This window comes from Anabrus simplex, chromosome 1, assembly GCF_040414725.1.
Source record: "Anabrus simplex isolate iqAnaSimp1 chromosome 1, ASM4041472v1, whole genome shotgun sequence".
In the NCBI taxonomy this organism is placed as follows: domain Eukaryota; kingdom Metazoa; phylum Arthropoda; class Insecta; order Orthoptera; family Tettigoniidae; genus Anabrus; species Anabrus simplex.
In genome coordinates, this window is record NC_090265.1 from 614,656 (window position 1) to 631,957 (window position 17,302).

The window sequence follows — 17,302 nt, forward strand, 5'->3', positions numbered from 1 at the left end:
ATACATGCTAATGGAGAGTATTTTGAAAAGTTGTAATTGTTGTTTTGCCCAAAAAATTTTTTCTCACACTCTGCTAAAATCTTTCGGCATAGCCCTCGTAGGTGTTCTAGCCAATTTCTCTGGTATTCATAGATGTATTCCAATATAGGTCTGCTTTTAAGGTCATTCATTTCTTTTGGTATTTGCAGATGATGTGGTGATTTAGGAAAAGTGAGAAAAGGAAGTACAAAGGAGACTGGACATTTGGAATGAAAATATGAAGGAGTTTGGAATGGTAATTAGTAAAACAAAAACTGTAGTCATGCACTGTGGAAAAGAGAAGCCAAGTGAACAAGTTAATGTAACTTTACAGCTGTCGAACACTAATTATAACACCTGTAACATACCTGAAAAAACTATTAAACAAAGAATAACATGTTTTATTCTTGTAAGAACAGCATCAGATTGTATCAAATCATGCTTTTCTAATTAAATCATTTAATAGATATATATGTTCAACAGACAAGTAATATTGTGGATGCAGAAATGCTCTCATGGAGCTGTTTATTGCAGAGACAGTATAGGAATGATAGGAAGGGGAATATTCATTCTGGTGACAGAAGAATCTGTTAGCTGTGAAAATGTTAAGGATGAGAAACATGAAATTTTAGGTATAAGGCTCAACTGTAAAGATACTAGGCAACTTAATGTTTTTTGGGTATACAGACCTGGAAAGGGTGGTGCAGGTGCTGATGCAGAATTATTTTATAAGATAATCAGCAAAATGAGAAAAGACATGGAGAGGAACATGATTGTAGTGGGTGATCTCAATTTACAAATTGTCAATTGGGAAGGTAATGCGAACAATAGAAAGCATGACCAACAATTGGTGGATAAGTTAAACTGGACATCTGAATCAGAAAGTGATGGAACAATATTATGAATGTGTGCTGGTAAAACCGGATGAGTTCTATAGAAAAAATTAAGTAACAGATGGTATAACTGGTCACAAAACTGTTTTCTTTGTAATTAACACCAGAACTGCTGGTGGGGTCATTTTGACCGCTACTGAAATTATTATATTTTCATTCTCGGTACACACAGTCACTAATTATTATCATTTTGCCTCTGTTTCTGTACATTAGTTTATGTGTTTCAATACTGATCCATCAATAAAAAGACAGCACACACTCATTACACTGTCGTCAGAAACATGCTGCTTTGAATATGGAATAGGTCCTGGATTTCCTTTCGAGATGGTATGGCAAGCAAACCTAGAAAAAGTCTGCTCTGTGATGCCATCAGTACCTAATGACGCATTATCTTGCCATGAGAGGATTTTACATTGGTTCTCGTGTCCCCTATGGTACCATGATTTATGGGTTACTGTTTCTACGGCTGTAATAGAAAAATTGAAAACTAGTCAGTACTGAGCCAATGTGAGGCATCATTATTATTTGAATACGCAATTACTCAAGGAATTTAACCACAGTTGTTATGCTGAGAGTTGTAATACTAATATCAACTTACCTTCAGCCTGAACTGTCCGGTTTTCAGAGTGATCTGAATCACTGCATTCCAAGTGATCACTTCAGCTTCTTAGGTCCTTTATATCTGGACCACACTCTACATCAGACATATCTTCAGGAATGCCATGCAATATACTCAACAACTGGAGGTCTAAGAGACATGTTTACTGTACTGTGACAACGCTACCGGAGACGCAGCGGAAATAATGCTCGTACAGCTCATAATATATTTGAGTTCCATTGTGCTGTTTTTGAACATTACTATTGTCGATGGAATAATTATGAGCAGATGAGAGCAATGAGAGACATGTATTATAATACATTTTATCATGTTCATTAACACAGCAGTCAAAATGACCACTCCGGTGGTATTAAGTATACTTGTTACTAACACTCCATCCAATGATGCAAAATTAATTACATATATTTAATATGAATGATCCTGACCACTAGTCAGGAAAAGTCACTGTAGCTCAATACCCTACAATAAAAACTCTAGTCAGAATAGAGTTTGGAAAATGTGAAGCGGTCATTTTGACTGCTCTGGCAGTTCTAGTGTAAAAAATAAATGCAATATAAAGGAAGGCTCTAAACAAACAACTATTAGGCACTACTACCATATATGCTTGATAAGATATACATGAAGGAGATTTTGAAAAGTACTTATGAGTGTAAAATGGTAAATAAAAATGTAAACAGCCTGTGGGATGGGTCTGAAACAATTTTTGAGGAATCTGAAAACATGTAGGTACTGGACCTTTAAAGATGGTAAGGAATAGTAAAGATCTACTATATTATAATAGAGAAGTAAAGAAATTAAGAAGGAGATGCAGGTTGGAAAGAACTGAGTGGGAATAATGAGAACTTGAAGGAACTTAATATGATACTGAATCTAGCAAAAAGTCATCTAAGGATAACATGATGGAAGGATAACTGGCCGTCATGAATTTTAGTGAAAAATTGAAGGTTATGCATGAACTTAAACGCATGAACGAGCTTTACCGAATGAGTGGTGAGCTGCTAAAATAGCCCCTGTGTAGGCCTATAAAGGAAATGCTGATAATTACAGGCCAGTCAGTTTGCACATAACTTTTGGGAGAGCATTATTTGCGATTATATTAAACATGTTTGAAAAATGGCTAACTGGTTTGCCAGAAGAGTGTTTGGATAAAAGTTATTCCATTGAATCTCAACTTTTAGGATTCCAGCAAGATGTAGGACATGTTTTACATTCAGGAGATCAAATGGACTGTATTGAAATTGATCTTCCTAAGGCATTTGAGTGAGTTACTACCGGCAAAAAAAGTGCAACTGGACTAAACACAACCGTGACTGAATAGGTTGCTATATTTCTACAAAACGGAACTCAGCATTATCTGATCCTGTAATCATTAAGAGGGGAATTCCTCACTCTGTACAATATAACACCATCTGCAAAAAGATCAAATGAAAAGGATGGGAAAACAGTTGAGATTAGTAAGATTTGTGGGGATATATTAAAACCATTTTTCATTTGATTTCTCCATTTACCTGAACCATCAACATGGCAAATTAGTCAAAGAGAGGTATAAGGGTTAGTATTATGTTGTCACTAAGCCACGTGACAAATAAACAAGTACCTCTAATTTAGTTCCATTTTCGAGAATCCTCCAAGTGCTGGATGTCATGGCAACGATGCCAACGCTCACATTTACACGTAAAGCAAACACGTTGAAAAAGCCAAGGTGAGCCATAAGAGTTACAATGTACCGGCGTTGTCTCCAAAACTTCCAGCATGGAGCATCCACATTGCTGTCCCCAGCTTCATCTCTGCAATGACAAAAAAATTTGAACCAGAACATTTGTTATGGTACTGTCTGTATGAATATCTATATATATAAAATAAGAGTTTTATGTGTACACTGGTCAGAATTTGAAAATAATAGCATGTCTGTATTGGTCGTGTCCACAGTCACAGGGGAATGCACTGTTTAATTTTCCGTCATTTGTGTCCATCCGTATGTATGTATGTATGTACATACATACAAGCATCACGAGAAAATGGCTGAGGATAATTTAATGGAAATCAGTAAGTAAAGTCAACGAATGATGCACTACAATCTAGGCTATACATAATTTTATTCACACTGAGTGAAATGGTAGTTTAGGGGAAGGCCTAACATTTAATTCTCAAATATCTATGTTATTAGTGGTCCTATCGGTAAATACTACATTGTTAAAGATGTACAGAATTAAATTTACGATCATTTATGCCGTATACATTTTTACCATACCGGCTATAACTGAGAAATTCCTGAATTTTGATTTTTATTGCTACGTCCATATCAATGCCGAGCCACGAGAAAATGGATGAACACAATTTAACAGAAATCGGTACGTTACGTTGGGGAATAAGGCACTACAGTCTAGGCTATAAATTTTTTTATACATGCTGCATGAAATGACAGTTTAGGGGAATTCCTCAAGGCAGTATTATCAGACCTTTATTTTTTATATACATATATATAAATGATATGAGTAAAGGAGTGGAATCAGATGTAAGGCTTTTTGTGGATGATGTTATTCTCTATAGAGTAATAAATAAGTTACATGATTTGAGCAACTGCAACGTAACCTCGAAAATGTTGTGAGATGGACAGCAGGCAATGGTATGTTGATAAACGGGAGGGTACAGATCTCTGCACATGGTTATGAGGGTGTTTAGGGGTTGTAGTAAGGATGTAAAGGAGAGTGCATATAAGTCTTTGGTAAGACCCCCAACTAGAGTATGGTTCCAGTGTATGGGACCCTCACCAGGATTACCTGATTCAAGAACTGAAAAAATTCAAAGAAAAGCAGCTCGATTCGTTCTGGGTGATTTCTGACAAAAGAGTAGCGTGATGTAGATGTTGATTCCCATAGGGAATCAGAAATAATTGTTCCAAATGAGTAAATTTATAATACCAATATAAATGGTCCGTTATTGGACATTATAAATTTTCCAGCTAAATAGGATCTTGTAGATTCTTTAGAACAGTTGACGTAAAAAACAATTGTTTACATACTTCAATTATATTAAATTATATTAAATTGTATTATATACATTTTGCAACCGAAACAATTACAGGCTTGATCATTAAGCTATTCACTGAGTTTCGTCGGCATTTGAAAGCACAGTGCTGGACATTGACTATGTTGTGCTGATCTTCAGGAGCTAGCATCTTGCTTAAAGCGACTCGTCTTCGACTTCTACACAATTTTGGGACTTCATATTTATTAAATCGTGTTGTGACTTCATGCCTGATAGTATATGCAGGCTGGCTCAATTAACTGTTCATCTCTTCTCATAAACATTTTGAGGCACAGTGCCGAACATTGCGTGTGTTGTGCTACTCTTCAGAGGATTGCGCCTTACTTCATATAAGTGACTGACCTTCAACTTCTTCTAGATTTTATGATTTAAAATCGTGCAGTCCTAATCCCTATTATCTTATATTGCTCCTCTTCAACTGCTTTTGTGAAAGACTCATCATTTAATTTCTTGTTCTCCTATGCATTGTTTTTGTATTTTTATTTGGCTGACGATGACCCAGATTGGTGGTCGAAACTAGTACCGCTTCCGCTCATAATCAAATAAGAATGTAACACTACATTTCTTATTTACTTGTATTGAATAGGTTGAACCACGTTATTCGTTATTTCAATTTAATTGACTCCCGTAGGCTACACCCAGTCACTGTGCCAGGGGAGTTAACCAATTATAGTCAAAATTCCTGACCCTGCCGGGACCCCTGTGACCAAAGGCCAGCACGCTAACCACCTAGCCATGGAGCCAGACAAGGGACACCACGATCATCAATCATGGATGCTAAACTTCAACTTCACTTTAAGGGGCGATGATGGTCAGTTCATAGTTCTAACTGAAGGTTACTCATGATGAACTGGATGGAGTTATGCATCAATAGATTAAGCACCATTTGACAAAAATTGAGATTTTAGCACTATCTTAGAGGAAAGCTTGAACTACATATAATATATTCCCCACTCTCTTACAAGAGGGCATTAGTTGTCAGTAAACTGAAAACCTAAGCGACAAAACAGAAATCAGTTAAACTGTAAATTGCATCATTAGACTATGCGACGTTCCATTTTGCATCATTAGACCAAGCGCCCCATTCCTCACATTGCATCATGGATGACAGTGAGGAAGCCCGGGTTTTTGATAGTGCTAAGTTATTGACATGGTGATACATTGAGTGGTTTATCAAGTGACGAAGTTCGGCGATGTATCAAGTACTTCCAAAAGTAAGGAGAAGGACAATGCTACTAATGTAGCTTTCTTAAATGGTTACGTTGGAGAATTGTTCTAGAAGAACTTTCTAAGGTTAGTATCAAAATGAGACTGTTGTACGGTATCTAATACGGAAGTCTGCAATGTAAGTATTATTTCTGTATCGATATATTTATTTGAAGAACCTGTGAAGGCTTCACTGTAACAGTGTTTTAACATGTAATGCTAGGTAATATGCGCCAAATCAGTGAATTCCAGATCAGAATAATGAATGCAGTGACTTTGCAGATATTTAGCGTGCCCTCAAATTTCATCAGTGTATATACATTGCAGAAGACTTTGTCAATGTAATGAGAAACTGCAGGCGGAAAAACCCCATTGTCGTTCGGCAGATGGAAGACACGTTTTTCAGTTCAGCAGAACTTGAAAAACTGATCATGAATTGGAAAACAGATGCTCACTGTTGCAAGATAAACTGGCAAAAACTAAAAGCAATCCAGTTCTTGAAATCAGCCATTCAGTATGTACATCAAAACTAAATTTGATGGTGAATATATGCTAGTAAATCTAAATACATCAAGACTGGGACGACCACGGGAAACTAGAGCTCCCCTTAATCAGGCATTAATACTTTTGTGGCCAAATGGAAAACCTATCTCTGAAGCCAAACTTGGAGACCTTAAGTGCATCTAATACTTGCAGATGCCAAACAATTTTAGCAAAAACTTTCAAGGAGATTCGGACATCGTGGATGGCATAGGTTGATTTAATAGAGATCCTGATTTTGAGACTGAATGAACTGAGAGTAACAGTCTTTTACCTGCCCAGTGTTTTGTGTGAATTTATGGGAGCAAATATTTTAATCACATTTTCTGTTCCTATTCTGTTCGACTGAGATAAGTGATTAAAATTCTACACTTTCTTTCAGAATTCCTTTATTTTTCTTGGAATGAGGTAATCATAACCACATATACCAGGCTCCATATCCTTTACTTAGTTTAAGGTACTGCCATTCCGATGATGATGATAATGATGATGCTTGTTTAAAAGGGCCTAACATCTAGGTCAACGTCCCCTAATGGTATGAGAGACTGCCATTCTACTTAGCAACTAAAGTGTGTCTGAAGCAGAACAAAACTTATCCACAGGCTTTAAAATATCATGTCAGTACTGTACTCTCAGAACATAATAGGCCTATCATGAAGGAAAATCCATAAAGAAATATGCATTGCACGGTATAGACTACAATGGCTCACTTCTTACCATTTGTATTTGACTCAGATCAGTTGACATCCATCAAATCAATAAGTGGTTATAGCAATGACTTTAGGGAATAGCTCCCCTTCTAGAGTTTCTCCATCTAAAACTTGAATAATGTGCCGGAGTTGTGGCGTGGCTCACAATGGTTCAAGCACTTAGCGCAATAGGAGATTCAGGTTTTAATTACAACTGCAGTCACATATTTTTTGAAGTTCTACTCAATAGATACTCAGAAGTAAAGGGTTATTATTGTGATGCATTATTCACACGTGAGAAATTACACCAGTAGACAAAGCGCTATTTCTTCAAGAAAATCTATGAACTGTAAGTATAAAAATGTTGAAATTTGGTGAGAAGGTACAATCTGTTATCCTACAACACCAGGAATACCATGTTTAACAAAATTATGTTTTCTCAAATTTACACATAAACCTAAAGTTAAACGCGAATATCTCGAAACCAACTCTTGACGCTTCGTCTAATGATGCATAACAGCATCCAATTAAGGGTCCATGTACCTCGTTCTACATTATCATCAGTTAGTGGACAGCCTTAATTTAAGAGAATTTCTAGAAATTGGTTTTGTGATATTTGGGCATTCCAGCAATTGGAAACTTATCCTGTAGTTGTTAATGGAACTGAAGAGAAATTGTTCTGGGTTGTTGTTGTTGGCTTGAAGTTAAATATGAAGTGGTTTCTATTCGATAATAGCCCTTCAGATGATACAGATGTTATTCCCATAGGGAATTTGGGCATTTCTTTATGAAGGCATAATATCACACCCAGAAATCATCCAGCTGTCACAAAATATAAGGTCATTTACCTTGATTTTTGTCATGGTGGCTTTTGATGATTAGTTTTCTTTGATTTTCTTTGTTTATATCTGAACAAATCTAGTTAATTCATCCACATCTTTTATTGATAGTAGTTAGCTTCTCTTGATACCCAGCAAGTGATGAAGAGCCATCAATGTTCCCTGAGACAGAAGAATCTACAATACATGCTCAAAACCTAGAACAGGTAATTTACCAATTAACATTCTGACTAAAGAGTTCAATACAATTTATTATATACTATTTTTAACCTTTATTTTCCCATAAATGTTCCAAATGTTGTTTCTTGTAAAAGTCATTCTTTGGTCTAATAACATTAGAACTAATAATTATAAAAAAAAATTCACAAAATTACTTCCATATACATATTTATATATGTTTACAAGTTGCTTTACGTTGCACTGACACAGATAGGTCTTATGACGATGGTGGGATAAGAATGGGCTAGGAGTGGAAAGGAAGCGGCCATGGCCTTAATTAAGGTACAGCCCAGCATTTACCTTGTGTGAAAATGGGAATACCAACAAAAAAGCCATCTCCAAGACTGCTGAGAGTGGGGTCCAACCCACTATCTTCCAAATACTGGATTCTGGCCACACTTAAGTAACTGCAGCTATCGAGCTTGGTACTTATAGTAGGCAAACGTTTTCTTGAGCCCTAGTTCCCAATCAGCACTATGGAGCTCAGTGCTCAAGAAAAGGATCACCTACTATACATATTACTACAAGTGTAAAATTTTATAAATTTGAATTTCTGAAAAAAGGAAAAAATCCAGTCCTGTGCATACAGTATTGAACATGACATAATCAGCTGAAAGCTCATTTCAAACTTTTCATGTAAGAGAGATCATAATATGAAGATAAAATTGGAATTCAAGAGGACAAATAGGAGCAAATATTTATTTGTAGGAAGAGGAATTAGGGATAGCTATAATTTATCTCAGGAAATGTTTAATTTCCAAGTTCTTAAGAAAAGTCTCGGTAAACAATTGTGAGGGTATCTGCCACATGGGTGACAGTAATGATGATTGATTGATTGATTTATTGATTGATTGATTGATTGATTGATTGATTGACTGATTGATTTTATATCTCTGAAATACATACATATGCTTCAGTATACTATGGAAATGATATTGAAGAAGAGTAATTGGTCTTATCTACTGTATTTCTTTTAAATTACAAGAATATTTTTCTACCACCACAAGGTAAATATATTTACCAAAGAATGGGACAACTCTTTCAAAAACCTATAAAAGGTAGGACTGAAGTTTTTCAAACACAGTCTGAATAATGTTCAGCAAATTTCTTTAAATATTAATGATATTAACATTTTCATTCCCAAGTCCTTTTCAGTCTTATGTATGTCCATACCAGACTTTTATGAATGTTTTGACAGTAGTTGAAATAATACCAATATAGTTGGTCCACTGTACTAGCCTTACTAGCTGTGTACAAATTGGGGTTTGAGACCAAGAGTGAAGTTCAGCAAGGAAGTGCACTGTCCCCACTACTGTTCATCACTGTTATGGACAATATAATGAACAACATCAAGGAAAAGTTAGGTGAACTGAATGCAGTGGCCTTTGCTGATGATATCATGATTTGGGGTGAAAAAGAAGAGGAAGTACAGACCAGACTCAATGTATGGAAATCCCATTTCCAGGAATATAACCTCAACATCAGCGCGACCAAGACAGAGGTGATGGCAGTAACAGAGAAGGGCGTCTAGCAAGTTTAAAACTGGGAGACCACCAGCTAGAGTGTGTGTGGATAGTTTTTCTTGCCTTGGAAGTGATAATTTGGCCAGAAAGGAAATTAAAAAGAGATTGCAAAAGGGATCAGAATTCTACCAAGTAAGAACATTTTTATGGGATGACATGATTCCAAAGCCGACCAAACTGATGATGTTTAACAGCTATTTCATACCAATATTGACCTATGGTATTGAAGCGTGCACCGTCACAAAAAGACCAGTAGGAAGACCGAAAACCCGATGGATGGACATGATCAAGGTTGATCTAGTTGCCAGGGGATGGACAGTGGATGACATCTCTCCATGACAAGTTGTATATGGACAGGAAGAAGTGGAAGAGGCTCATTAACAGTACCCGGGAAACTGGAACTGTACAATAATGATGATGATGATGATGAGAGTTGGTCCATTATTGTACATTATAAATTTTCCTGCTAACTCATTCCTAGTTGCCAGCGTTTCACCCCAGTGTGCTAAGTTGGGCTCCTCATCTGGTAAGCAGCACATCTACTAACACACATGGCATACTGTGGAGGCCACTGTATAGGCTACTTGGAGCCACCGGCAGTGTCAATGTATCATGAGAGACTTTGACAAATTTTTTGCTAGTGGCTTTACGTTGCACCGACACAGATAGGTCTTATGGAGACAATGGGATAGGAAAGGGCTGGGAGTTGGAAGTGGCCATGGCCTTAATTAAGGTACAGCCCCAGCGTTTGCCTGGTGTGAAAATGGGAAACCATGGAAAACCATCTTCAGAGCTGCCGACAGTGGGATTCGAACCCACTATCTCCTGGATGCAAGCTTACATGATATAGATGTTGATTCCCATAGGGAACTTAAAATATTTGGGAGGTGTGCTAAGTCCCAACTGACGAGCCCAACTTAGCACATGAGGGCAAAATGCAGGCAACCAAGAACGAGTTAGCTGGAAAATTTATAATGTCCAATAATGGACCATTATATTGGTATCATAAATTTACTCATTCAGGACAAATATTTTAAGTTCCCTATGGGAATCAACATCTATATCATCTGATGGCCAAGCAGGCATCAATTTTTGGAAATGAGACATAGCTCTCATAGTGCATTGGCACTGCTGGTGGCTTCAAGTAGCCTATGCAGTGGCCTTCACGGCAATCCAAGTCAGTACTCAGCTGTCTAGTCCAGTGGTCAAGATGGCAAGTAATACGGGAACTAACAAGAAGCTAGAAAATGAAAATAAGCAGGAGGGAGCCAAGAAAGAACCAGGCGCTGTCGCTGCAGGATATGATCCAACGAGGTGTGAAACTCCGCCACCAGGGGCTTCATCAGACGTCATGAATACTAAGACGAAGTTGAGCCAGCCAGCCAAAGATGTCGCTTCAAGCGCAACGGATTCAGAAGGAACCATGAACAGATACGGATCAACTACTCCAGAGGTCGCCAAACGCACTCCAACCGGAGCGAGGAAGAAGTGCGGAAGAAGAACACCAGATGCCACCACCCGTAACCGTGAAAGTTTCGACTCCACAATAAGAGTTTCTTTACAAAAAACAATATAAATATGAGTCTCCACCTTATCAATACAAAATTAATTTACATTAAGCTGGTAAATATAGTCAAGACTAGTTTCGACCCCTAGGGGGTCATCTTCAGTTGACATGCATTAAAAATGTATTTTTTACAAAAACATCACATGTAGTGGTAAAAGCTTAAATTAATTTAAACCGATCATAAATGTTGGTATGTCTGGTACATTTGGGCTATTGTATGTGTCAATTTTGAGTTTTTAGCACACAGTGTGAAGGTAGTTGATTAACTAGTGTGCATCATCCATGAAGTCACATGTTATTTTTTATGCTACTACCATCCAATTTTTTTGGGTTATACAATGTGGAATATACATACATTTGTGCAAATCAACAGTGGCAAGTTTAACAATATACATTTAAAGTTGGTTCATAAATTACACAAATTGGCTATTGATTAGTCATATGAAAATGTAGGACATTGGTTTGAACACTTTTGACTGAAATATCAATGTAACACCTTACTGGCATATATCTTAGATGCTAAAATCAGTTTATAAAGCCTGTTATTCTTGATTGAGTCTTGGAATAGGGTTAAATTTTTTTTAAATAAAAACTATTTGCTTAATATAGGCATTAAATAATGCTGTTAAAATGGACATATAACTAAAACAGTGGTATATGTATGCCATATATGCCTGGTTAAAAACACATTACATTAATGTTATTGATATGTGGTGCTACATGTACATTGTTTTGGAATAAATAGGGTTGACGAATTTTTCACAACAGTCTTAGATATAGTGTTCCGATAAAATGGGTCCGTAAAAATATTTATATGTAAAAAACGGTTAGGTAAGTATTTGAATAATCCGCTTGCAGATCAGGTAATACTTAGTTATATATCTGGAGATATTTTAGGCAGCTACTAATGTTGGAGTTATTAGAAATCTTGAATATATTAATGGAGCATGTTTTCCCATCCGTATGTCGTGATGTTTTAAGTTGGTGACATGTTGAAATTATGCGTCTTGATGCACGTTGATTTTATCATGGAAGCGTATATGTTGTAAAAACAAGGTACAGTATCTGGAAATAGAAATAATAAGTGTGATAATGGTGTGGTATGAAAGTGTAATAGTAAATTGTATGTCGTTTTACTTACGTAAGGTGTTGGAACGGTGCATTCTTTGTAGCTGCCTGTTGAGATCTGATACGTGTTGCTCTGAGATTGTAGTTAGCGGCGGTAGAGGGGAGGTTTGGGGGGATGGGTGGAGTGTTAGTAATGGGAGTGGGGTTGGAGGGGAGGAAGTCTTGGGGCGGTTGATTTGAACGTATAGATTTTTGTTTACTTATTCTTTTGATGTAGAAATCTTTTAATAAGGGAATTACTGCATGAAAAAGAATATTGTTTCTGTCTATACTTTCATTTAAGTTGGAGTTCGGATTGACGTATTTGTCTAAATTTATGTAAAATTCTTCTATTATGCTGAGCAAGGGACTTTTTGGATTCATATTGAGGATTTGCATGTCGTTCTTAATGTCCGTAAAATTATGTTTTTGATCGTCAATGTGCTGACCCATAGCTGAGAAATGTCTGTGTTTGACGGCGTTGACATGTTCATTATATCGTATTAAAAAACTTCTACCAGTGAGCCCTACATAGCTGGCTTGGCAGTCGTTGCATTTGAGGCGATAGACTCCTGAGTGATTGTATTTATTTATGTTATTAACTGATTTGGAATTGTATAGTATGTTGGTGTTATTGCGTGCAGTTTTGTATGCTATTTTTAGGCCTTGTTTTTTGAAGATATTTGTTATGGGATGTATATGGTTATTTGTGTAAGTAAACAGTGCATATTCTTTTTTATTTTTGGTGATTCTGGTTAGCTTGGTTTTAGGTTGGTTTTTGACTTTGTTGATGATCCGGTTTATCATTTCTCTTTTATATCCATTTTGTTTTGCTATTTCGTGGATTGTGTTTAGTTCTTTATTTAGATTTTCCTTTGAAAGTGGAATGTTGTATGCTCTGTGAATCATACTATAGTATGCAGCTCTCTTATGAGCATGTGGGTGGGTGGAGTCTATCTTTATTGTATTTGGATGGATGAAAACCATAACGGTATAAGTAACATTTTGGTCATTCAGAGAAAAAGGCATTTAAACATCTTCAACACTCATATAAAGCATGCTATTTGTGGTTATACCACCCATCACTAGAGCGCAGAATATTACCGCTATCACTTGTATCTCTTTGCTGGTGAAAGGATACATCCTCCCGGAGTTACATTCTGCAGTTAACTCATTTTTTTTTAAATGTCACTTACACCATTATGGTTTTCATCCATTCATTTGATGTATGGGTAGGTTTTCTATATATGTTGTATGTTAGGTGGTTGTTATGTCTAGTTATGGATATATCTAAATAGTTTATGGTGTTGTTATATTCAGTGTCCATGGTAAATTTAATATGGGGATCTATTCTATTTAGTTGTTCTAAGATTATGTTTTCATTAGTATGTCTATTGTCCATGATTATAAATGCATCATCGACAAACCTGCACCAATAGATGATATTTTCTATTTTTTTAATTTCTTGGTGTTCTAAGTAATCCATATATATATCAGCTATTATGCCTGATATTGGTGATCCCATGGGTAATCCTTTCTGTTGATAGATAGTGTCATGGAACTTGAAATAATTGTTATTGATAGCGAATTGTAAAAGTTGTATAAATTCATCTATTTCCAATTTGCTTAGCTTACTGTGGTTATAAAGATTGGATTCTATGATAGTGATAGTTTTTTGTGTGGGTATATTAGGATACATGTTTGTTATATCATATGTTGCTAGCTTGTAGAAGTGTTCTATTCTTATATTCTTAGTAATATTGCAAAAATCTATTGAGTTTTTTATGGTTTTATTTGCTTGAAAGACATAATGTTTTTTGAGGAATTTTTGTATGTATTTGGATAATTTATAAATAGGGCTTGGCCTATAGTTTATTATGGGTCTCATAGGAATGTTGTCTTTATGGATTTTAGGGTAAGCTTTAGCTGTAGGTATCCCTGGATTCATGGTGATTAATTTTGTAGTTTCCTGTTCATTCAAGAGAAAATTGATGTTTTTTAGGAGAGTTTTTAAGTTTTTTTGGATACTGTTAGTAGGATCTTTAGTCTTAATTTGAAAAGTTTCATCTTGAAAGCAGGTTTTTGTTTTTGTTATATATTCCTCTTTATCCATAATGACTGTAGTGTTTCCTTTATCTGCCTTTGTTACTATTAGGTTATTTTGCTGGATTTTATTTTTGAGTACCTTAATTTGTGTTTGGTTTGTGATATCTTGATTCTGAGGTTTTTGAGTGATCTTATCAATATATTGTGGTAGTATTTTTTTAATTTCATATCTAATTTCATTTTGTTTTTCTTGGGGTATTTTGTTTAGAGCATCTTCTGTTTCAGTAATAATAGTGGCAATATTTTCAAAAACTGAATTGTTTTTCCAGTTATGTTTTGGTCCCTTGCTCAGTATAGTTGTTTCTTTTTCATTGAATATTGTGTTAGTTAGGTTTTGGAGTGGGGGATGGAAAATATGTTGGTTGTTGTCAGTAGAAACAGTAGTACGTTGTCTATACTGTGTATGATTGGTTTGGTTTAGTGATGCCTTAAGTGCGTTGAGTTTCTTGTTCAGGGTATTCTGCTTCTGTATGGCTATATTTTCAATCTTTTCGTTGGTTATTTGTTGGAAGTTGTTCCAGTATGTGTATGGTAGTTCATGTGAGGCTTTAAGGTGTGCTTCATACATTTGTATGTTGAGGTGTTGTTTCTTTCTATACATGAATTTAATTTCTTCCTTAAGCCATATTCGGTTTGTTTTGTTTTGTGTATTTTGGGTTTGATAGGTGCTTCTATGTTTATTATTATATTTCCTAAGAAATTTAGGAGTTAGATTATTTTGTAGACATTGTTTTAAGAAAGTGATGTTTTTGACAATATTTGTGATCTTAATTTTCAGATTTTGGTATCTGTGTGCCATTTTTCTTGCCTGGTTGGCTTTTCTACTGTTGTTTATAAGTTTCATTTCCATATTGATAGATATTACTTTACAAAAAACAATATAAATATGAGTCTCCACCTTATCAATACAAAATTAATTTACATTAAGCTGGTAAATATAGTCAAGACTAGTTTCGACCCCTAGGGGGTCATCTTCAGTTGACATGCATTAAAAATGTATTTTTTACAAAAACATCACATGTAGTGGTAAAAGCTTAAATTAATTTGAACCGATCATAAATGTTGGTATGTCTGGTACATTTGGGCTATTGTATGTGTCAATTTTGAGTTTTTAGCACACAGTGTGAAGGTAGTTGATTAACTAGTGTGCATCATCCATGAAGTCACATGTTATTTTTTATGCTACTACCATCCAATTTTTTTGGGTTATACAATGTGGAATATACATACATTTGTGCAAATCAACAGTGGCAAAACTTATAAACAACAGTCCACAATAAGAGATCGCTCTGTATCTCCAGCCTCATCTATGGAAGACGAAACTATTTGAATGCCAAGGAGGAAGATCAACAGGGACTCACCAAGCCCAGAGGATAGAAAACGCAGAGCTATTCAACGAGAGCCAAATGAATCAACAGGGAGTAACCCCGTTCTCCAATGCAGAAAACCCATCACCAAGTAGCATGTCGCCACTTAACATCAATACAACAGACATTACGGCTCCATTTCACTACCAGCTGAAAACCGCTCACCAGGCTTTATGCCTCTATCTACTCTGAGCTACGCAGAAGCTGCCCGGAACCCGGCAATGCCAAATCAAGTAAGACTTCGGAGCCGAACTGCTACAGGTACAGGAGTACCAACTCATCTATATATATAAAATAAGAGTTTTGTCTGTACATTGCTCAGAATTTGAAAAGAATGGTATTTCTGTATCGATCATGTCCACAGTAACAAGAAAATGCAGGTTTTACTTTTCCGTAATTTCTGTCTGTCTGTCTGTATGTATATACACGCATCACGAGGAAACAGCTGAAGAGAATTTAATAAAAATCGGTATGTAAAGTCAGGGGGTGAGCCGCTACAATCTAGGCTATAAATCATTTTATTCACACTGAGTAAAATGGTAGTTTATGGGAAGGCCTAAAATTCAATTCTCAAATATTTATATTATTGGTGGTCATATCGATAAATACTACATAACTAAAGTGATATAGAATTAAATTTCTAATCATTTACATCTTATGCATTTTTACCGTACCGGCTATGATAACACAGATATTCATGAATTTGGATTTTTGTTGCTAGGTCCATATCAATGCCGAGCCCCGACAAAATGGGTAAACAGAATTTAATGAAAATCGGTATATAGAGTCGGGTAATAAGAAACTACAGTTTAAGCTATAAATAATGTTATTCACCCTGGGTGAAATGGTAGTTTAGGGGAAGGCACCTAAAATTTAATAAATACCTATGTTCTTCATCCTATGGAAGAGTACTACATAACAAAAGTTATAGGGAATACAATTTCCGATCATTTATGTTTTATTCAGTTTTACCGTACCGACTATGATAAGAGTGGTATTTCAGAACCCGAAGACAATTAATAATGTGAAGGCCTACAATATCGAAAGCGCGTAACGTTGATCAACAATAACATTACACTGGCCGTTGTTTGTTGTAATGTTCTTTGCCTCTTATGCTGACATTCAACTCCGGTAGATGGGATTACTTTCTTTTTTTGTTATTGGCTTTAAGCGCACCGACACTTCGTCGTCTTATGGCGACGGTGGGACAGGAAATAGCCAGGACTGGCAAGGAAGCGGCCGTGGCCTGACATGATCCACAACATTACGACACCGACAAACCAAGAAGAATTACACAACACAACACAACACAACACAACACAACACAACACAACACAACACAACACAACACAACACAACACAACACAACACAACACAACACAACACAACACAACACAACACAACACAACACAACACAACTACTACAATACTCACATGACCTATACAAAGCCTACCTTCGAACACGAGACCCCAACACTCTTCGGGAACACAGAACAACACTATGACACACACGCTCATTTATCAAAGCCATAAAGCGAAAAGCCTGGAATAAGACTTGTAC

The 17,302-nt window shown here is 36.1% G+C and overlaps 1 protein-coding gene across 4 annotated transcripts in view; it reads right to left on the bottom strand.

Annotated features, from left to right (window-relative positions):
* The window catches only part of LOC136883299 (sialin), a 181,498-nt gene that overhangs the window by 87,494 nt on the left and 76,702 nt on the right, over positions 1 to 17,302 (bottom strand). For all 4 annotated transcript variants that reach the window (XM_067155545.2, XM_068225241.1, XM_067155537.2 and 1 more), the window contains one exon: positions 3,128 to 3,317. In XM_067155545.2, the coding sequence (XP_067011646.2) occupies positions 3,128 to 3,241 (114 nt within the window). In that variant the 5' untranslated portion in view covers positions 3,242 to 3,317. The remainder of the gene's footprint in view (positions 1 to 3,127; positions 3,318 to 17,302) is intronic.